This window comes from Danio rerio, chromosome 4, assembly GCF_052040795.2.
Source record: "Danio rerio strain M-AB ecotype USA chromosome 4, GRCz13ab, whole genome shotgun sequence".
NCBI lineage: Eukaryota > Metazoa > Chordata > Actinopteri > Cypriniformes > Danionidae > Danio > Danio rerio.
The window spans coordinates 68,839,011-68,862,753 of NC_141024.2; the positions used below are offsets into that span (position 1 = coordinate 68,839,011).

General features: G+C 34.4%; 2 protein-coding genes across 3 annotated transcripts in view; both read left to right on the plus strand.

Annotated features, from left to right (window-relative positions):
• Nucleotides 1–2,754: 2,754 nt before the first annotated feature.
• LOC101883642 (uncharacterized) lies at nucleotides 2,755–9,866 on the plus strand. Its single transcript, XM_087250427.1, has 3 exons — nucleotides 2,755–2,810; nucleotides 3,164–3,313; nucleotides 8,172–9,866. Exons 2-3 carry the CDS (start codon nucleotides 3,229–3,231, stop codon nucleotides 9,062–9,064), a joined length of 978 nt encoding a protein of 325 aa, XP_087106553.1. The 5' UTR covers nucleotides 2,755–2,810; nucleotides 3,164–3,228; the 3' UTR covers nucleotides 9,065–9,866.
• Nucleotides 9,867–18,202: 8,336 nt separating this feature from the next.
• The window catches only part of LOC137491346 (uncharacterized), a 45,537-nt gene continuing 39,996 nt past the window's right edge, over nucleotides 18,203–23,743 (plus strand). Inside the window, exons 1-3 of one of the 2 annotated variants that reach the window (XR_015484178.1) lie at nucleotides 18,203–18,242; nucleotides 18,680–18,831; nucleotides 19,905–21,890. Coding sequence is in view for 1 of the 2 variants with exons in the window: in XM_087250374.1 (XP_087106500.1) it covers nucleotides 18,747–18,831 (85 nt within the window). In the remaining variant the exon portion in view is untranslated. Of the gene's footprint in view, nucleotides 18,243–18,679; nucleotides 18,832–19,904; nucleotides 21,891–23,743 lie in introns of those variants that run through there. The other variant, XM_087250374.1, reaches the window with a different exon arrangement.

Below are 23,743 nucleotides of genomic sequence, written 5' to 3' on the forward strand. Positions count from 1 at the left end.
AAGTCACGCCAAAATAAAAGTTTTTTTTTTTTTTTTTTACTTTTTTGCCACTTACTCTTAGTCATGAGTCATGACTTAATATATATAGTTTTTCTCTGCGTTTGGACACTTTTAACAAATTAACAAAGCAATTAACACAGCAATAAAAATGTCCTGTTTAAAATAAATAAAACTATGAACAGAAACAAAATAACTTCTCTTCAACAGTTTCTTTATATGAAAGTAATTAACAAAAAGAAATCTGGTAAGTCCGAGCAAGAAACAACAGCCACAAATGAGCTGATTAAAACTAGTACTCCATTTCTTATATATAATGATGTATACTTATGTGTTGTAGACATGCAAGCCATCATAATCTGGATTAAAAAAAGTTTCTCAAAATTGTCTTAAAATGTTTAGATTAAAAAATTTGATCAACTTTAAATACTAAAGTGTGTGTTTGTGAGAGAGATCTAATCTATTTTAATTTTTATTAATATTTTTTATGTTATCAATCTTTTTATTTTTATTAATCTATTTTTATTTATTTCTGTGTTTTTTCTGTATTATATTTTATATCCATATTTGTTTGCACTAGGCTTGATCCGTAAATTGTGTATTTTATAAACTGATCGTTTATAAGGACTAAGCTATTAATAACTGTAATTCCTCGAATAGAAAAGTCTTGATTAAAGAAAAAGAGAACTTAATTTGACATGCGCATATAGTGCGCTTATTTCTGCGCGCATCACGCGCTTTACCGAATTACCTTTTTTATTTTTTATGCACTATAAATGCATCTGGCAGCACCGAAAAGAGCAAATGCCAAGTTATTAGCGTAGCGCACAGACAGCTAGCTCGTCTAGTCTAAACCAGGGGTTTTCAAACTATTCATTGCACACTGATCCCATTGCATTTTATATAGGATAAACCACTTATTTAAAATTAATTAATTAAAAGGTGCATACTCTCCAATACACCACTGAATTATAGTGTCATAATATTTAATAATTATAATTAAGATAGACACCTGACCTCCATTTAATAAACAATTTATTTGCCATACTCTGTTAATTTGAAGTTTAAGGTTTAAATCATTTATGTTAAACTTAAATTATTTAAAAACTTAAAAAGACTTAAATTTAGTCATTTAAGACATTTTAGGTCATAAGTTTACATACATTGACCGTTGCATTTAGTAGGCCTCATCTGTTCTAAATAAGCTTTTTGCATCTAGGGTGTTTACACACACAAATTAAGCAGTTTATACGTACATTTAATGTTACTTTGAAATTACTTTTGATGCAATAAATAATCCTAAATAGTTGAAAGTGTTAACATATTCTTGAAATGTAGTTATTTTATAGCTATGAAATTTATTACTAAACAAAGTGAATCATTATGAATTTGCCAAGAAATAATCCACTTTACCGCTGTAAAGCAATGCCCCACACTCACTAGAACGGTAGAACCTGGACTGTATGATATGTTCTGTATGTAAAATAGAGAAAATAAGCAAGATGCGCAGTCTCATGCAGCCTTAGTGAAATATAGCGCGTCACAGCAATGAACTAAAAATAAAACCACCCTTGAAATGCTGGCGATCTTAATTTTTTCAGCCTACACTGACTTAGAATAATGTTGCACTATTTTATTAACAAATAATTAGAATGTTTTTTTTTTCCTTCAACACATTCATCATTACTTTTGCCTGTGCAAGTTTTTTGCGCACGCTTGAGCGCGAAGATATCTATTTTCAGGTGCAAGATGCCACTTTGGGTGGTACCAGCACACTCTGCCACACCTGTGGCTATGTCCCTGCTACAATAATAATAACAACAACAACGACAAAATAATAACAAAAAATAATAATAATAAGACAGGCCTACTTTGACGTTGCAATAAAAAGTATTAATTATCAAATAAATATTTACAATAGGCTAAAGGCATATATTAAATTAAAATAGGAGAAAATCCAATAGAAACAAATGGTACCATTTATTATAGCCCCATGCAGGGTCCAATGTGTTCTTACAACCATTGAATAACTAAGTAAATAATAATAATAACAATACTAATAATAATAGGCCTAATAATAATATTAATAATATTAATAATAATAATAAATTATTATTTTATACAGAGTAGGCTATTATTTAGGCCTACAATAGCTCTGAAACAATCATGTAAACCAGGTGCTGCACGGAAATGGCTATCTTTGCTCTGCATCAGGTGCACAGCAGCAAGAAGCTTGGCAGTAAACTATATTATAAGTCATGACTATAGGCCCACATGGAATCTGTGCGCGCAGAATTCTGCAGATTTTCCACAGAATTCCGCAGATTTTTAATACTGTTTATTTACTTAATGTGTAAATCTAAATTTATTCAGTTTTAAAATGAATTACAGTAATATTATTGACTAATATGAAAATGTTAAATGTTAAATTTAAGTACAATGCAGTTTGTAAAGTAATATTTTCTGTCTTTTAGTAGATATATAATTTAAGAGACTTGCTTTGTTTATCAAATAAAGTTAATCTATTTGGATTTGCATTGTAAACATTAAATAAAAGTAAAAAAGGTATTATTTTTATTTCCCATATTAAGGTTCTAGTTGGATACTCCCAAAATCATTCTGCAGAAATCCGCAGATTTCTACCCACATTTTCAGCAGAAATAACAAAAAACATCTGCAGATTTCGTCTGGCCCTAGTCTTGACTGCAACAGTAAGTGGAAAAAAAGTTAAACAAAAAAAGACTTTTATTTTGGCATGGCGTGTGACGTCATCAGGCGGCGCCGCTTCAGTGCTGTAATTCAACTGGAGGAAGGTTTGTTTTAAAACGTTTACAGATGTAAACCGATTTAAAGTTAAAGTTTTAAAGTTTTAGTTTTTATATGATGTTAAATTATGTTACTGCTGTTGGAAATATTATTTTAACCCTTTATACAACGTAGTACTAATTTATTCTCAGTAACCGAGGGCTATTTTTTGAATAAAGTAACAGTAAAGTGTGTAGTAAGTGTTTTAAAGAAACGTTTTACCTGATTTATTTTTGTTAATTACTCTTATATAAAGAAACTGTTTAAGTAGTTAAGTGTTAAAGAGAAGTTATTTTGTTTCTTTTCATAGTTTTATTTATTTTAAACAGGACATTTTTATTGTTTTGTTCATTTTAAACAGGATAAAGTGTCCAAACACAGAGAAAAACTCCTCCAGAAGCGACTGATCTCCACACTGTTATAAAGATGGTGTTTATTAAACAGGAGAGTGAAGATTTGAAGATTGAAGAAACATTCAAAGTCAAACAGGAAGATTCACAGGAACAAACAGGTTGATTTTTATTCTCAGGCCCCTTTTACACTTGTGCGTTTTAGTTTTAAAACGATGTCCACACTAGCATTCCACAGAGCATTTTTGAACAGCTCTGTGTCCACACCAAAACGCTGAAAACGCACATCACCTGACCACACACACACTCTCGGGCAAGCGCTGCAGCCTATCTACCCAGATGAGAGCTGTGCTCGTTGTACTGCTCATCAAACATCTCCCGCTGGATCTAATCTCCCTATATTTATTAAACGGGATATTTCATTCATCTTGTTGTCTTTATCTAACGACATATTCCCCGACTTTGGTCATTGGAATCTATTACTTGTTCTCAGGTAACGTGTTTTGGCTAAGCGCAAAGATAAGTTAATGATTAATGTAACCACGTAGCCTACATTCTGTATATTGACTGATCGCTTGCCTTTATTTCCTATATTGTATAAACTTATTGTCTGTTATACTTTTATAATGGCCATTATCGATGATTAAAACTGATATTCAGCAAAAGAGAGGGCATGTTTTGTATTTTCACTGAAATTGAAAAGAGGCAGTTGTTATCGGCTCCGTTTTGTTATTAATATCCACACAGTGAAGATGACGCTCATAAATGCAACACAACGTCTCAGCATTTCTGCTGTCTGTTAAGTTGCTAATATCAAAATGAAAATAGGCAGTTCCTTAAATCATGTTTACATTTTATTGTTGAGAAAGTGAAACAACGTAGCCAAGGTGATGTGAATGAAGTTATAAAGTACACTGTTCCCTTTGAAGATTTACCCGTGTCCTCGGTATGTTTTCCATATCAAACTGAGGAGGGGGAGACTGCAGCCTTGATCAAACTTGCGAAGTCTGAACTTACAAGAAGAGGATGCAGGACTGAACTGTGTGTAACGTTAGGCTACTTAATATTGAGGAAAAGCCCCAATCAGATAGGCGAATGTCGGCAGCCCCGCCTCCGTTTTCAGATGTCTCTGTTTTCCCCATCCACACTGAGACGGAGCAGCAGTGTTTTAGAATGAAAACGGCCTCTTCAGCGTTTCCAAAACGCTCGTTTTCGGCACTCGAAAACTCCGGCCAAGTGTGGACAGATGGCGTAACCGTAGCAAAACGTATGCGTTTTAAAACGAAAACGGATTAGTGTAAATGACCAACTCAGTCATTTGATCCTCATTCAGATATATTTTAATAATAAGAATACTAAATTAAATCCATCTTGCAGCCCTGAGTGTGCTGCCTAGTTCTCCTAAACACACATAAGCACTCATTGAAAGACAGGAATATGTTTGCATATGTCACGTTGATCACAATTCCCCTTTTTTCATCAACTTCTTCATGGGTTTAAACTTGTTTCTAGTAGTTGTTACTAGTTCTCACAGATAGTATCTGAATTAGAATTACATCATTATTATAATAACTATTGACCAGGGCTATTGTGTTTAAACAGGGTTTCCTTGGAGTCTTAAAATGTCTTAAATTCCAAAATCAAAATTTTAGGCCTTAAAAAGTCTTAAATTTACTGAAATGTTGTGCTGTAGGTCTTAAATCTTTTATAAACAAGTCTTCATTTTTTCTTTGGTCTTTAATTAAGGTTCATGTTTTTCTACCCAATCTGGCCAAAACCCATACAATCACCATCAATCCATCTCAATAAAAATTTTATCTTATTATTCAAAAAGGTCATTTTAACTTGTTTTAAATTATTTATTGTAATGCTTTAATTATTTTCCTTACAATAACATTTAACATTTAACGTTTAACATTTGTTTAAACGTGCCCCATGTATTTACTGCTAAGGACATTGACCTGGACAGACCTGTGTTGTGCACAGATTTAGTTTATTATAGTTTTTTAAAACATTTGTCCATTTGTTTTTTATTTTAAATAAAGTTTATTTTGGAAAAAAAGTTTGTTGATACAAGTATTGCTTGCTTGTTATTACACAAAATTTTTAATCTTTTGCTAGAAATATCTAAAATATGTTTTAAAAATTGATTATTCATTTACTATTGTATTATTAAATTAAAATTATTATATTTTTGATGGGGCAAATAAAAATATTTTCCATCTGGGCCATTTTACACAGTATTTATAATCCTTTGAAAGAAATATCTAAAACATTTTAATTTTATTATTCATTTATTATTGTATTATTAAATGTATTAAATTATATTATTTTTTTGATAGAGCAAATAAAATCTTTTTCATCAGGGCCAAAAAAAATCTTTAGCTTTATCCCTTTATGGGTCTAAAATTTCAGTCATAATGGTCTTAAAAATGTCATAAGAAACCTGCAGAAACCCTGGTTTAAAGTATGTCAGAAAACGTGGATGCCCCTAATATTACATATGCTGAATGAAATGGACAACAAAATAATTGTTATAAAACATTGTACAGTATTTTAAACTATATGATGTTGCTGTGGGATGACGCGTGACAAACCGAACAAATTATAGTGAAACAAAAATGTTTAGCATTGCACTGACTACAACTGACCAACAAACTAGTGTAAAAATGACTTTTACTGTTTAAGAAATGGATTACAGCATGCTGATGATATGCAAACATTTGAGTGTAAAATTCGTCAGTATTGACCATATTCTTCACGAACCAGCAGGCTGCGCCATTGGAGTCTTTTTACTTGAGTTTTTTTTTTTTTTAAAGAATAAATTTTTCCATCATAAAAACAGTGTTATGCTGCTTAGGCATGAGACAATAACTGCTTTCAAGGTATGCCGTTTGGAAAAATCAAAGTTTTAAAACGGCCAATATTTTCTTCTGTACCATTCCTACAGTATATCTAAGTTTGTTTGTTTTTTTCACGACAACAGTATCTCCAGCAGATAAAAGATGTCATTTTTAATCGTAAAGAAATGTGTTTTTGAAACTAATGAAGACAGCAGAAGTCAATGATTCATTTAAATTTTTTAGCCTGACAAAAAAAGAAAAAAGACTTTTGTCTTTTCAAAAAGTTTTTGTTTTTTACCCAGACATTCATTCATTCATTCATTTTCTTGTCGGCTTAGTCCCTTTATTAATCCAGGGTCGCCACAGCAGAATGAACCACCAACTTATCCAGCAAGTTTTTATGCAGCGGATGCCATTCCAGCCGCTACCCATCTCTGGAAAACATCCACACATACACTATGGACAATTTAGTCTACCCAATTCACCTGTACCACATGTCTTGGGACTGTGGGGGAAACCGGAGCACCCAGAGGAAACCCTAGCAAACGCAGGGAGAACATGCAAACTCCACACAGAAACACTAACTGAGCCGAGGCTCAACCCAGCGACCTTCTTGCTGTGAGGCGACAGCACTACCTACTGCGCCACTGCCTCGCCACCCAGACATTTAAAAATAATATATTTTAGAGCAGTAATCTCAGTACCTCAAAACCGTGATATTTTTATTCAAGCTTATCATACCGTCAGAATCTTATACTGGCCCATGCCTAATGCTGCTTGATGTTGCAAAGTTATATTTTCTTATTTTTCTTTGTATGTATAGTCATGAACATGTATAGCCGTTTATTATTCCAGGTCATTTCTCCAATAGGCAACTGAATTGTAAGTTTTAAATCAATAGCAAATGAGATCAGGTCACTATGACATGATTGAGAATGTTTATATGTTGCTGTTTGTCGTTGTACTACGTCTATTCTGAGAGCTGATGCTGAGTTTTCTTAGGAATTTTCACACTTGAAATTGTTAACCCTGGGTCATTCTAACCCTGGATAAACAGAATCCTGGGTTACCTGTAAATACGTTTCACACTGCTCATGCTATACCTGGGGTTATAAAATAATCCTGGGTGTTCATTAACAGACAGTTCACATTCGCAAACACCGGGTTAACAATATTATTTGTATATTTACATTGTCACTGTCCCTGATTGGACAAACAGCAGATAACCTTTTTTTTAAATGGCATTTCTGCATTTTGTCAGGTATATAAAATGTCATCATGTAGGTCTTCAGCTAAGCCTCAGGACATGCACAAAGGCAAGAAAACAAAAACAAAAGTACAAATGAATGAATACCAGTAGCAAAGTATGTCATCTTGCCATCTTCTCATCACTTCAATTTACAGCAAACATGGCATTAAGCATTTGCACAAGTTCATTCATTCATTTACCTTCGGCTTACTCCCTTTATTCATCAGGGGTCGCCACAGTGGAATGAACCACCAACTTATCAAGCATATGCTTTAAACAGCGGATGCCTGTCCAGCTGCAAACCAGTACCGGAAAACATTTGCATAAGTTATATACAATAATGCAAACTCACAAATATAAGCTGAATTATGCGCACTTGCTATGAACATGCAGGATTTGTGTCAATCAGGTTTTCCAAGAAAGAGATGCACATGAGGGAACACAACGTGAGTAATCTAGAGCGAGTGCATTTGATCATTTGCATTTACAGCCACAGGCACAAAAAGAGCTTGGTTTTTCTCAGACCTCCAAAATGAAATATTCTGCAAGGTATATGATCTGATTTTGAGCTGAAACGTCAGACACATTCTAGGAACACTAAAGACTTACTTTACATCTTGTAAAAAAGGTTCATAATAGGAACTCTTTAAAGGTATTTCTGACCCAAAAATGTAAATAGCCTCACCATTGACTTTCCATTGTGTGGTATTAAACCTTGATGAGTTTCCTGATTCTGTTGAACACAAAATAAGATATTGTGATAAAAACGCTGGCTTACTTTGTGTTCCAGAAGAAAGGAAATGTTTAAAAGCACATGATGGAGAGTAAATAGTAGAGTCCCTTTAATATTTGGGGTAAATATCCATGTCATGCTTACCACTTTGTGCTTTCATACTAAAGTTAACTTTTTTTGTTCTTTTTTTAAAGACCTGATGGTGCTGAAAGAAGAGACTCATCAATGGAATGAAATGGAAGAAAAAAAACAACAAGAAATAACAACTGATGAAAAACCCACACTCACTAAAAAGACTTCATCACGCGGAAGACCTCGGAAATCCAAATCTGGGTGTAATTTCAGCTGTAAACGGTGTAGAAAGAGTTTCAGTCAAAGGTCAAACCTTGATGTTCACATGAGAGTTCACACAGGGGAGAAACCTTACACCTGCAAACAGTGTGGAAAAAGCTTCTATACTATAGGAAACTTAACAGTGCACATGAGAATTCACACTGGAGAGAGGCCGTACACATGCCAAAAGTGTGGGAAAAGCTTCTATACTACAGGAAACTTGGCAGCGCACATGAGAATTCACACTGGGGAGGAGCCTTACTCTTGCCTTCAGTGTGGAAAGAGTTATAAGCAAAATGGCAACCTTGAAGTCCACATGAGAACTCACACTGGAGAGAGAAGCTTTCTTTGCACACAGTGTGGGAAAGGTTTTTCTCAAAAACAAAACCTTACCATCCACATGAGGATTCACACTGGAGAGAAACCTTACACATGCACAGAGTGTGGTAAAAGTTTCAGATGTAAAAACACACTCGATCACCACATGATAAGTCACACTGGAGAGAAGCCGTTTGCATGTGCTCATTGTGGAAAGAGCTTCACAACCAAAGCTAGGCTCATGAATCACACCAATGGTCACACTGGAACCACATGTGATCATTGTGGAAAGAGTCTCACATGCAAAGACTCCATAAAGCAACACATGAAGATTCACTCAGGCGAGCGTTTTCGATGCAGTGAGTGTGGAAAGGGCTTTAAACATAAAAGAAGCCTCGTCAATCATATGAAGCTTCACAATGGAGAGCAAAAATGAGGCCTTGTCCAGCGGAGCTTAAGGCTCTCACCCGGGATAGCATGGAATAGCATCTCGGGACAAGTGTGAACTCTTGAATACATCTCAAGTTATTGGCATGAAACCCTTTGAACTTGAAGATTTAAACTCAATAACTGAAGAGGGGTGAAGATGTGCCAGGTTGTGAGAGTTTCTACAGGGCTGCAATAAAGCAAAATAACTCTATATGTGTTTCAAGTTATTATGAACTGAAAACCAGTTGTTTACAGAAAGTTTAATTGTTTTCATGAAGAAAACTAGTTTCTTTTCTAAAATCAGTCCATCAAAATATATGTTTAGTGTTTTGAAGCCAAAGTCTTCATTTGTTACCCACAACACATCAAGATTTGATCAAGTCAAAATCTCATAATCTGACACAAATCTGATCTGTGGTAACTGGCAAATGGCATTATGTAGTCTGATCAGGGCTTTATGGAGTCTGCATCAGTCTCTCACTGTCACTGCAAGTTCACAACAGTTTAGGTGGATTTTTAATCACCACCAAGTTTTGTGACACTGCAGACAAAAGCCAAAATTGGAGGCAATCGGTGTTTGTTTAAGGGAGTGACAATCAAACAATGTGAATAATCAAAAACACAATCTAAGAGTGTAGGACAGTTTTCTCTGCATCTCCCCAAACATTTTCTCCTCCCTAATCTTTCTAATTCTCTTTTCAGTGCAGACCATTTGATTGCAGTGTGCAATGTGCACAAATTTGGTTTCCTTTGAAGAAATGTTCATGTGAAAACTCCCACATTACTACAAATAAATCTGTGTATGGGAAGCCCAGTATCTCTATTGTGAATGAGAATATGAGTGATTTGTTAGCTTACATGTTAATTCCAGTACTCAACAGATTACTGAAGCACTTCAGCTATCTGTTTATTCAAATTCTATATATATATATATAGACAGTGCTGTTAGTAATAGTAGTCACACACACACACACACACACACACACACACACACATATATATATATATATATATATATATATATATATATATATATATATATATATACACACACACACACACACACTCACATAGTGACTACTATTACTAACAGCAATGTTAGGTGGGCAAAATAAAACTGAAAAAGGATAGTTTTTTTTAAACTAGTATGGGTCTATAAATCTCATTGTCACCCTTTAAAAGGTTTAAAAACCAACATTTATAAATTTATATATTTATAAATGAAGAATTTTTTGCAAAGCATAAACGGTTATTAACTACTTAATGCTGTGTACAATTTTCTTTAGTCACATTAAATTTAACTTTAGGGTTTACATGGATATTGACATGAGACATGAGTATATGCAATTATAGAAAACATGCTCAGTGTTTTCAATATGACTTTTACAAAATTGACAAGATCTCCTTATTATCATCTTTTAATCTCAGGAATTATTTTGATGGAAACACATCATTAATCATTTTAACTGAAGTTCTTTAATTTTGGGGAGAATTGAATAAGAAACGTAAATTGTTGTCTTATTTTTCTAATTCCTGTGAATTAAAATCTTTTAAAATAAACGAGGTCTGAGCTGATTAGGATAAAGCCTTTGAATAAGAATATTCCTTTAAAACTTATTACATTTTGGAAAATAATTTCTAAAAAAATAAAGATGGAAGAGAGAACATTACAGAATAGTGTGAAAGAAAACCTCTGATCAATACTGTGATGTTTTTAGGGATAATATTAATTATTGTTTTAAACTCTTTAGGGTGACAAGCAAAACCCTGTTTAAAGAATGGGTTGAATAATTTTAATTTAGCAAAATGATTGTCATTTCAAGTGAAAAAAGTCAAATGTGACTATAATCTATTTTAACAAGTTTCCATTTAATTTTGATGAGATGACCAGCACCAAAGCCACTCCTTTCACCTGCTCCATCAATAGAATATCCACCTGTTACCTCAGATGCAACTGAGCTTTTACTATAGTTCCCACTTTGATTTTGGCCACAACCAGCACCAGCAGTACCACCAGCTCCACCGGAAACATGTACAGAGATGCTGAAGCACTGGGAACCACTGGACAATATACCACATGTCCCCTCAAACTACTTAATACAGTGATCTTTTTTTTTTTTTAGCTCTGCACAGTTGCCAGACATTCAGAATCGCTCCCCAGCAAACATCAGAAACAGGTGGGTTCAACAAAGGTTGTACGACAAATAGTTGTAAATACTATAATATACTGCCCCTTTAAAAGTTTGGAATATTTTATAATGAGCTTATTTTGCTCACTAAAACGTTATTGCATTTTTAAATCACTGTTCTTTAATTAAATGTTCTTTAAAACATAATTTGTTCACGTTTAAGCTTGAATTGTACGCATGATAAGTGTTCAGTGTCATGATTATGGAGGCCCAAGAGTACGGTGGCCGGGAAGTGCAAAACAACATTACAAAGTTTGAAACACTTTTACAAAGCTCGAGACAAATTTACATTTTGAAAAACATGTTTACCTATCATCAGACACAATTACAGAGGAAAAAATTTTTTTACCAAGGACAAAACAAATTGACCTTTTAGAAAACAAATTAACAAGACGCAAAACACTTTTACAAATCCCGAAACAAATTTACAATTAGATTCCCTACGGAAAGGGAATGTACCACACCCCGGAAGTGACGTAGAATGTACCACACACTGGTAGTGACGTGGGGTAAAGTTGTTGTTGTTGCTGGTGAGCACGGTAAATTCGCGCTGTGGAGTACATGGCGTAAACAAAGTTTATGGTGACCGAACATGGACAGCGGTCGAGGGTTGTTTTGCCCGTTTTGTGGCAAACACATGAGCAGCTTAACACGGTTTTGCTTTGCGTGTGGTCGGTGTTTAGAGTTTATAAAGGACGCGGAACAGACGGAAACACCAGACATGCTGCATCAATGTGTTCAATATTTTTACGAGATCCACTCGTACGCTGTAATCGTGAACATAAAGTCAAGTCTACATGGCATAAACCTCTGTACGACTTGAGATCGGTTTTGGTATCTTATCAGTCAACATGTGCCGTGCTTGAATCGTTTCCATGTACTTGCATTTACATGTTTCTATGCACTCTCTCGCTGATATTGTCTTAGAATAGCTCTAATATGTTTTATCGCAGTTAGTCAAACCATGATTTTTATAGTTGTAGACTTGTGGAAACCTGTCTACAAAGTCACACGCGAGCTGGATATTATTGATATTTTCCAGTGTGTGTGTGTTACATTCCAGTTCACTACCAGTGTGTGGTACATTCTACGTCACTTCCGGGGTGTGGTACATTCCCTTTCCGTAGGGAATATGTAATTGTAAATTTGTTTCGGGATTTGTAAAAGTGTTTTGCGTCTTGTTAATTGGTTTTCTAAAATGTAAATTTGTCTTGTTCTTTGTAAAATTGTTTTCCCTGTGTAATTGTGTCTGATGATAAGTAAAAGTGTTTTTCAAAATTTAATTTTGTCTCGAGCTTTGTAAAAGTGTTTCAAACTTTATAATGTTGTTTTGCACTTCCCGGCCACCGTACAAGAGTGCTAGTTAGAAAATCAAAGACTCAAATGATCAATTTAATTATTGAAGCATAAAAATGTCTTTATTTTCTTGTCTGCTTAGTCCCTTTATTAATACAGGGTCGCCACAGCGGAATGAACCGCCAACTTATCCAGCAAGTTTTTACGCAGCGGATGCCCTTCCAGCTGCAACCCATCTCTGGTAAACACCCACACACACATTTACACACACACTCATACACTATGGACAATTTAGCCTATCCAATTCACCTGTACCGCATGTCTTTGGACTGTGGGGGAAACCGGAGCACCCAGAGGAAACCCACGCGAATGCAGGGAGAACATGCAAACTCCACACAGAAACGCCAACTGTACCGAGGCTCGAACCAGCCACCTTCTAGCTGTGAGGGGACAGCACTACCTACTGCGCCACTGCTTCGACCAGCATAAAAATGTACATAAATAAATCACAATTTAAATGGACAAATAAATAGATATGTTTGAAATGTGTTTTTAAATGTCATTTAATTAAGCAATAAAACAATGCATTACAAATACATTTTAAATCTATAAATAAGTAGACACTTTTATTACTGTATTTTTATTTAATCCATGTTTTAAAGGCTGATTAATCAAACAGTAAAAATTTGGGTTAATAAATCACAAAACACATTTTAAACAGCTTTTTAAACAAGCATGTGGCAAATGCTTTTCTCCCTATTTGCTGTTTGGTTTTCTTTTTCTTTTGCCACATGCTTTTCTCAAATTGAAAATAAATCAAGTTAAAAATGGCTCTGCTGTAATGAGCTATTGTTTTCCTCTCTTAGGAAAAAAAGACAGTTAACAGTTTTATCTAGATTAAATAACCTTGGTGATAAAGATTTTCTTGGAGATATAGAACAAAATGAAGTTCGTATTTTGCCATCAGAGTTGGATGACAACTATACAGAGAAAGCTAAAGGAGCTTTACTACACTGTAAAAAATTGCTGTTAAAAAACGGTCAGATTCTACGGTAAAATAATGTTTTTTTCACTAAAACAGTAATATTCTGTTAAAAACAGTGCTTTCTGGGTAACATTTTTGTTTTCGAGAAAGTAACCAACTGCAGAAAACTGTGAGCTAACAGAGTTCAGATTCGATGTTTTGAAGTCTGTGTTTGAAATCACGCTTTGTGCCCTTGTTCACTATTTCATACACTAGTTAACTAAAATAGTTCACCAGACAGTTTTAATGAACACTAATGAGTGAATTCAGACACTGATGAACACCTGCTGTTAATAATCACAATTACTGAAGAAAATAAACAAGAAACACAAACAGTGACTTGAGTTACAGCATTAAATAAAATCAAATAAAATAAAACAGCTTCAGTCTCAGCAGAGGATCATTAAACAACTTCACAAACAACAGCAGACACACACTTATTACTGACTGATTTGACTTCCATACTATTCTCATTGAGATCCAACAGGAATTAAGGTGTTTTTTGTGTCACCGTAATGGGGCTGGTTTAGTTGGGCTCTTCACCCTTGAACTTATTAATTCAGACTCTCCAATTACTATAATAAAGAGTTAACAAAATGCTTGTATTATAGCAATCAAGTTGGAAAGTCAATAAATAGAGAAATCTATTTGTTTGAAATTAGTTCTGATAAATGTTTTGGTATAAATCTGGATGAAGAGCCTCATGCAATAGATTTTATGCTTAGTTGCAGGTATTAATTTAATTAATGAGAAGTGGAAACAGAAAAGATACCTCCGTAATTACTTAACAGTTAAGAAATAACATACAAAAACAGTTCAATTATGATAAATACACACTCAGACCTCATGAATCTGACCTTGTATCTCAACAATGATAACATCTCAAATGTTTCATGCTGCAATGCATGCTGGGAGTGGCACGGTACCAATATCCCAGCATGCATTGCGGTATAAATAAATGTTGTATAATGGTCTCACAGTTTTCTTTATTTGTGTTTGATTCTGCTGTTGTTTATGTTTAGACTTTCAGTTGCCTGTTTGTGAGTTAAACTGTTAATTTTGTTTGTTGTCACCATTATTGAGGTTCATATGCTGATTATTGATGTCTCTTTGAGTGCGATTTACACCATAGAGCAGTGTTATTGTCCAAGATATTCTTAAAAACTTCCAGAAATCATTGCCATATATAGACATATAATGTAAAACAATAGATTTAATATTGAATAGGAGCAGTAAATTTTATTATACTAAATGAGAACAGACTCTGCCATTTAATAGCAACATGAACATCACCAGATCTTATTTAGGTTTTTGGCTGGCTTGCCTCAACAAAGGAGCGTTTTAAACAAAGTTCTTAACAATTGCAGCAGCCAAGATATATAAATGTTCAAAATGACAGGGCTAAGAGCCCAACTAAAGCAAACTCTGTTCTCCATGAAGGTGACGAAAAACTTTCACCTTTTTCTCAAGAAGAACTTTAGTAGATGTTATACAAAAATACATGTATTAAGTAATAAGTGTAGCTGGTGATGATGTTTGTAGAGTTGTTTAATCATCTGCTGATCATTTAAATGATTTAATCATTTGTTGTTCTTCAGGTTATTTCATTATAAAGCTGTGACTAAAGTTTTGTATGTTCTGTTCTTGTTTTTTCCCTTCAGTATTTCTTCATTTGTTCATTGTTAATCCTCAATTATCATTTAATTAGTCAGTTAATTAATGAATTTACTTCAGCTTTGCTACATGTTTCTTGAACACTCAGTAGTGTGGACACTTCAATTAAAACTGAAGTATATGCTCTGGGGTTTAAAGGGTTAAATGTGTGAGAGGTAAAAACACAGTGTAAAAATGTATTTTAACAGTAATATAATGTTAATTTACACTACGGAAATAGACTGTAAAAAACAGTAGATTGCTGGCAACCACAGCTGCCAGTAGATTACCGTTAAATCAAGGAAAAAACAGTATTTTACTGTAAAACCTGAAGCTAATTTCTTCTGTCTGTCACCGTTGTGGAGGAGAGTAGAGCCAGTGTATGAGTTAAAGATGAACAATGAACTGCTGATGTTATTCTGTATGTTTCTCTATTTAAAGATAGCGGCTGTTTAGTTGCTGATGCAGTCAGAATCTCTCTGGTGATTCCAGATTTACATGTATGTGTGCTGTTGTGAAAAATAAGACATTAGAGTTAAACTGAACTTTTCTAATTAACTAAAATAAGTTATCATTATAAGTATGCTTCTAAGCATGTATAGCACATTACTTCATAAACTCATTCAGCAGTTGACCAAGTTGAGGCAGTTGCTTTCAGTGAGCAAAATGAGTTCCCTTGAGTATTGTGTATATCAATGTAGTCCATGTATTTTTACAGCAACATACTGTAAAATAACAGTACATTGGTGGCAACTGCAGCTGCCAGTATTTTATTGTTTTTTAACGGGACAATTTTTAACAGTGTATCTAGAGTGAAATGGATAGAGGAGGGGGAGAAAAATTCTTCATATATATATATTTTTTTAATTTAGTAAAACATAGACAATCTTCAAAAACTATTAATAAACTTAGTATAAATAACAATGTAAGTGAAGAGAAAACTTTGATTGATGATCACATCTATTCATATTATTATGTAAGTCAAAATTTAATGAGAGTGATTGTGACTTTTTCTTTTCCTTTTTAAAAGATAAAGTTCCTATTATAGATAACAGCTTCCGAGAAATGATGGAATCTGACATTGTTATCTCTGAACTTGACTTACTATTTCTAAAATATCCAATGGAAAATCCCCAGGTACAGACGAAATCACAGTTGAGATTTATAAACATTTTTGGCCAGAGATGGGATTTTTAGTTTTTGAAGCACTTAAGGAATGTATAGAGAAAGAGAACTATCGACTTCTATGAAGCAGGGTTTAATCATTTAGTTCCAAAGCCAAGCAAAGACAAATTATTTTTAAATAATTGAGACCCATAACTCTTTTGTCCAATGATTTTAAATTGCTCTCTCATGTATTTGCCAATAGACTCAAAAAAAGGTATAGGCGAGATAATTAATGAAACACAATCAGCTTTCATTAAAGGGAGAAGTATTCACAATGATATCAGACTGATACTTGATATGCTCGATTATAGGTATTTAATTCCTCAGACAAGTTTATTTCTATTTCTAGACTTTTTCAAGTCATTTGATACCCTTGAGCATTCTTTTTTGTCTTTAGAAAATCTTTAGAAACTTTTGGGTTCGGTCCGAGCTTTTGTAGGGTAATTTCCATGTTCTATACTGATATATTCAGTAGTAAATCTCTGAATTCAGGATCATCTCCTGGAGTTTACATCAAAAGAGGAATCCATCAAGGATGTCCCATCTCACCTTTTCTTTTTAATATAGCTGTTGAACTTATGTCATTATATTTAAAAAATTCAGAGTACACTTTAGGTATTGATATACTTGGTCGGACTTTTAGTTTAAGTCAGTTTGCTGATGACACTCTATTAATTCTTAAGAATAGGGAGGTGCTCCCTTTAGCTCTTGTCAAAATTTCTGTTTCCTAAAACTTCTGAATTGACCTTAAACCTAAGAAAATATTAATATTTTATAAATATTAACTATTCAGAATTGTACTTTAAGAGAATAGGAGGGTATTCTAGTAAAAGAAGAAGTTGAATACTTGGGAGTTACCATCACCAAAAATTCTGTTAATAGAGAATGTGCAAATGTTAATATTAAAATGGAAGGGATGAAAAAATCCTTAAATCATTGGCTAGCTAGAGACCTTTCCATATTGGGTACAATTCTTTTGACTGGGATTATTTAAAATTATATATTTAACTTATCCTTTACATACTTCTCTCAAAATAGTTAAATCTTTAAATTCAATATTATTTTAATTTATTTGGAAAAATAAATCACATTATTTACGTAAGAATCATGTGGTCAAAGAGTATGAATATGGAGGTTTGAAAGCAATCGATTTTCATGGCACTTTTAGAGTTAAATGATTGAAAGAGTGTTTATTGTATCATATCCCAAATAATTAGTTTAAAAAAATGGTGGCCTTGAATTTGTATTAAGATGTGATTATGATTGTTCAAAACTTCCTTTGAAGCTGTCTAATTTTCATTAGCAAGAACTACTTTTTTGGAAAGTGATATTTACCCATAATTTTTCCCTCATAAATCCACTCTTTGGAATAAAAGGGCTGTTATTATTAACAGGAAATCATTGTTTAGAGGTGACAGGTACAACAAAGGCATTATATTTATTAATGATTTGTCATAATGGATTTTTAAATAAATATAGAGTTAAAATCACAGATAAAGGTTATACTGAAATTTGCGAGGCTATACCTATGGCTTTGTTTAGGTTAATTCAAAGTAATTGTTTTAATCTCCCATGAAGCTCTATAATAACTGAAGCAATAACTGAAGCTCTCTGTACTTTATTTTTAAAACACTTATTGTCATAATGTTTTGTTTTTCTTTGATGTAGATCTTTTGTTGCAGTTGTAACAAATTAAATTTATTTTATATATTTTAATGTTAAATATGCCTTGCGATGTCGATTGCAACAGTAAGTGGCCAAAAAAAAAAAACTGAACAAAAAAGACTTTTATTTTGGCGTGGTGTGTGACGTCATTAGGCTGCGCCGCTTCCGCGCTGCAGTTCAACTGGAGGAAGGTTTGTTTCACAACTTTACACATATAAACCGATTGATTAAAGTTTCAGGTTTTTCTTCCAATATGACATACCTGCTGTTGACTATTATTTTAATTCTTTATACAACGAAGTACTATTTTAATCACAGTAATCGAGGGCTATTGTTTAAACAACAGAAATGTGTTTTAATGAAGGTTTTATTTATTTACAAGTATAATGTTATTCTAATATAAGTATACAATATTCTATATATATATATATATATATATATATATATATATATATATATAATAAATGGAGAACTAGTTTTTATTAGGTCATTTGTTTGTGGATATTGTTTCTTGCTCAGACTTACCTGATTTATTTTTGTCAATCACTCTCATATAAAGAAACTGTTGAAGCAAGTGTTGAAGAGAAGTTATTTTGTTTCTGTTCATAGTTTTGTTCATTTTAAACAGAATAAAGTGTCCAAACACAGAGAAAAGCTCCTGCTGAAGCGACTGATCTCCACACTGTTACATAAAGATGGCGTTTATTAAAGAGGAGAGTGAAGATGTGAAGATTGAAGAAACATTCACAGTCAAACAGGAAGATCTGCAGGAACAAACAGGTTTATTTTCATTCTCAAAACCAACTCAGTCATTTGATCTTCATTCAGATATATTTTAATAATAAGAATACTAAATTAAATCCATCTTGCAGCCCTGAGTGTGCTGCCTAGTTCTCTTAAATGCACATAGGCACTTATTGAAAGACAGGAACGAGTTTCTTTTGTTACTTGTTCTCAGGTCTTTTGTCATTATTTTATGTATTATTAGTCTCCCATTTTCTCTACCTTCTTAGGGTTGTTGCTTTTTTTGTTCTCCTACTGTTTGTTAAGGTGTCCTTGAGCACTAAAAACGTCCTTGAGCACTAATGTCATTTTAAAATTATTATTGAACGAATCCTTATATTTGCGCGTCACTATACAAATTTATCAGGACTTTGATAAAATGAAAATGGAAAGGATTGGAAGGACATTTGCTGTGCTCTATCATTGATAGGGAAAAGGAAACTCTTTGCTAGATTGACTTTGTATCCAGAAGCATTTCCAAATTCTGAAATTATTGTAAGAGCTTTTGGAATACATGTATCTGGAATCGACAGAAAAAGAAGATCATTCGCATATTATTATTAATATAGTCAGTCGTCGACTGAGGTGGGCCGGTCTAAGGCTTGAAATTCCAGAGCTAAAAAGGAGTCCCACTCCGGCCCTGTTCCCTGTCTGCTTTACACATTTTAGAAAAACATTTTATTGTAATTATGAATATATACAAATAAAAATTCAATTTACAGCTTTCAAATCTGTCTTACTAATATGACCAAAATTACTTTTATGATCAATTATGTAAGAAAGTCTGAAAACTGGACTGACACGGTTTCAATTTACTATAACTTCTATGTTAAGCGGCTTTGACACAATTTACATTGTAAAAGCACTAGATAAATAAAGATGAATTGAATTCAATCTGCTTAAATGTGTACATGTTAATGGACCAAACAAACTATGATCTGATTTATTTTACATTTACTGTGCAACAAAATTGCAGTGTGTGTAGCCAATGTTTCCAGTGTCTTTTCACTTTTCAGCATTTGATGAGAGTTTTTAAGACTTAATGAAAACTAATGTTTTATTTATTTCAGACCTAATTGAAGAGAATGAGGGCAGTAAAGAGGAGGAACATCATGTCAAAATTGAGGAAAAAACTCATTTACAGACTGATGGTATTTTGAAAAGGGGAGACACAAAAATAGTTTCACCTGCACTCAGTGTGGAAAGAGTTATGGAAGTAAAGGCTATCTTAAGATTCACATGATGATCCACACTGGAGAGAAACTATTCACATGCCCTCAGTGTGGGAAGAGTTTTGGAAGAAAAAGGGAAATTAAGATTCACAGGAGGATCCACACTGGAGAAAAACCATACACATGCACTCAGTGTGGGAAGAGTTTTAGCCAATCATCAAACTTAAATCGACACATGAGGATCCACACTGGACAGAAACCATTCACATGCACTCAGTGTGGAAAGAGTTTCAGCCGATCATCACACCTTAATGAACACATGATGATTCATACCGGAGAGAACCCATTCACATGCACTCAGTGTGGGAAGAGTTTCTACCGATCATCATCCCTTAATCTACACATTATGAGCCACACTGGAGAGAAACTTGCACTTAAGCAGCGGTCACAATGGACTTTTTTCCCCATGGATTTCCATTCATACGCACGGGAATGTGTCAGACCGGAAACCAAGTTTGTGTGTCAAGTTTCGCAGTTCACTGCATTGCAAAGTTCAAGCTTGGTGAACTCTGACCTGCAAAATCGCATCACTTGACTGTGTGAGACCAATCAAAGATCAAAACATGACCTGTCTGGACAGAAATGTAAAATATGGACCAATAGCTAACTTTTTTTCTGTCTAATCATCTTGTTTAATCCCGCCGCTTTTCACAGCGCCAAACAACAGAATTTTGCATGCTCAAACTCTAGTGTGACTGCAGCTTCGGTGTGGGATGAGTTTCAGCAACTCCTCAGACCTTAATAAACACATGAAGACCCACACTAGAGATAAACCATTAAATGCACTCAGTGTGGGAAGAGTTTCAACCGATTAGCAAACCTTAATGAACACATAAAGATCCACACTGGTGTGAAAGAGTATATGTGCTTTGAGTGTAAGAAGACTTTTATTTCAAAATTGAAACTGCACCAGACGTTTCACACTGGAGAGACCGTACAAGTGTTCACACTGTGACAAGAGGTTTAATCAGTAACACATCTGAAAACACAAAAGAGGATTCACACTGGAGAGAAACCGTACAGATCTGATCAGTGTCTACAGAATTGGACAAAAGTTGCACACATGACATGAATGCAGCAAAACATTTTCTCATGTGCACAGGATGTTTTATGTCTGAATAATGTTTGAAAAGGCTGAGTGACGATATATTGTTTTCCAACACTCCTACACTGCAGTAGGTGGGGTTGTAAATGTGTTGCGCTCCTCGCGTTTACCTTGAACACAATGATGGCAGATGTTTCGTAAACATCTGACAAACAGCATCTCAGCAGCTTAAAATCTCTCTTTGCAAGTGATTGTACAGGTGCGGATACATCTGTACTCCACTCTCCAGTGTATTCATGTAGCTAGTGTTGTTTTGGATGATGTTCTCTGTCTGACTCCCTGAATGAGTAGCATCACTGGAAAGACAAATAAATAAAGATGAATTATGAATATTTGATGATTTAGGCAGAGTGACAGGTATTAAGTTGTACAATATTACTACACTGTGATGATCCCAAGACTCCAGATTGGAGTATGTGGTAAATCCTGATTGGATGCCTGCATTACTCATCAATGGGTATATAAAAGTTGTTGTGCTAGGCTGCTAGCTAATCCAGGATGCTGTGGCTACTCAGGAGTCTTCATGTCAAGACCTGCCATCTCATTAAATCTTTAACCTTATGGTTTTGTTTTGCATTGCTTGTATCATGTAGCTAAAGTGTTGTTGTGATTATATCCTAAGTTCTTTATCTTCATTATTATCCCTAGACATTTGCTGGTTGCTTTGATTGATTGTTTTATGAGTTACATTTTATAATAAATATTTTGCATTCAGGCTATTTTGTTGGCTCATCTCTCTTTTATGTTGCGACTCAAACAAGCAGGTCATAACACTTTGTGAAATGTGTCCGGTTGTATTTAAGATCTTGTCCTTTCGAAAAGTCATGACCATAGGTGAGAGTAGGAACCTTGATTGAGCGGTAAATTGAAAAAATTGCCTTTCATCTCAGCTCGTTCACCACAACAGACAATCACATCAACTGCATTACTGCTGCCACTGCACTGATCCATCTTTTAATCTCACATTCCATTCCTCATGAAAAAAACGCAGATGCTTGAGCTACATTTGAGCTAAGGACTTTCCTTCAAACTGGAGATCAAGCATTTCCAGTCGAGCACCATGGTCTCTGACTTAGAGGTGCTGTTTCTTTCCCTACCATGTCACACTCAGCAGTAAACAGCAGTGGTGGGAGTAACGAATTACAACTACTCACGTTACTGTAATTAAGTACATTTTTGGGGTAATTGTACTTCCATGGGTAGAATTTTAAGCCTGTAATTTTACTTGTAGATGAGTACAAATTAAGCCGAGTAATCTACTTCGTCACTTTTAAAATCACAATTCGTTACAGAGTACTGTAAATAAATTAATATTTCAAGCATGCACTGACCAGCATTTCGGTAGGCAATAAAAAAAGTTCATCTTAATGGACCAATGAAAAGCCTGGTAAATTACTTAAACCGAAAAACAAGTTCAAGCTACTGCAGATTTACGTGAGCTGACCGTCATCATCATACAGTCACGAAGTTATCAATTGACATATGGAGATTTAAGACAGAAGAAATGAGGAAGAAAAAGCAGAGGATGAATGCCCATGGCCACACCCGGAGGAGCTGTTCACCTACAGGTACATGGGGAAGAAAGGGGACAGCTGTGCTGATGCAGTGTGAATAGCTATGTTATCATCTTAAATGCTAATTAAATGTATGCCCAAAACTAGAATATCGCATAAAAGACTATGCAAATAAAGCAGCGTTTCCATCCAACAAGTCAAAGAGAACAAAATTGCCACCTTCTGATTAACTGGCGACAAACATCAAAAGTAAAAACAGAATATGCATCGGTGGGAGCAGCTACGGGACTATATTATCTTCATTTAATAAATGACTTGCGCCTCAGAAGGCAATCCTGACACGCTGTGAACGCGCGCTGGTGTTTGAAGGCGCGAGACATGGAGTGCAAACACTCTTGACAATTTTGGAGGTCATTAAAATATTAATATTATAACAATACTGAAATGGTTGAGGCGGTTTAGAATGACCAAAACAACACTTTAGATGTTTTACAATGTGCTTAGCCTGCTGTTTTGTACATTCACACACATTTTCGAAAAATATTCGCATTATAGCATTTCCATCAACCGTTTTTATTTGCATATCCAAAAAGCGCATACAATAAGTGAATGAAACCTGCCCTCTGCTATGCCATCTGGCTTACACAGGGTTTCCGTGGGGTCTTAAAAGGTCTAAAATATAAACATTTAAATTTTAGGCCTTAAAGTCTTAAATTCGCTGTTCTAGGTCTTAAATATGCTTGCACAGGTCTTATTTTTCCGATGTCCATGTAATGCTACTCCTGCTCATTTAAATAATTTTTTGTTGTTGCTTGGTGTTACATCCCTTGGATGTATTTATTATTATTGATGTTTGTTTGTGTGTTTACTGCCCATTGGGAGTGGTTATGTTGTGTGTTTTCTCTTTTACTTTCACTGTGTCTCTCTGCCTGCTCACTAGGTAGAGCTGATTGGGCCCAGGTGGTGCTCATCATTGGAGCGTGCTGCAGTAATGCGCTGCTACAAAAGCAGTGCTCCAGACTCGTGATTGTTGTGATCATACGTTGTGGGTGTTGATC

Bases quoted from the DNA above. Each gene is read 5' to 3' on its own strand.
- LOC101883642 (XM_087250427.1), top strand. From the start codon at position 3,229: ATGGTGTTTATTAAACAGGAGAGTGAAGATTTGAAGATTGAAGAAACA. The intron at 3,314-8,171 runs GTTGATTTTTAT...CTTTTTTTAAAG, and splicing joins AGATTCACAGGAACAAACAG to ACCTGATGGTGCTGAAAGAA.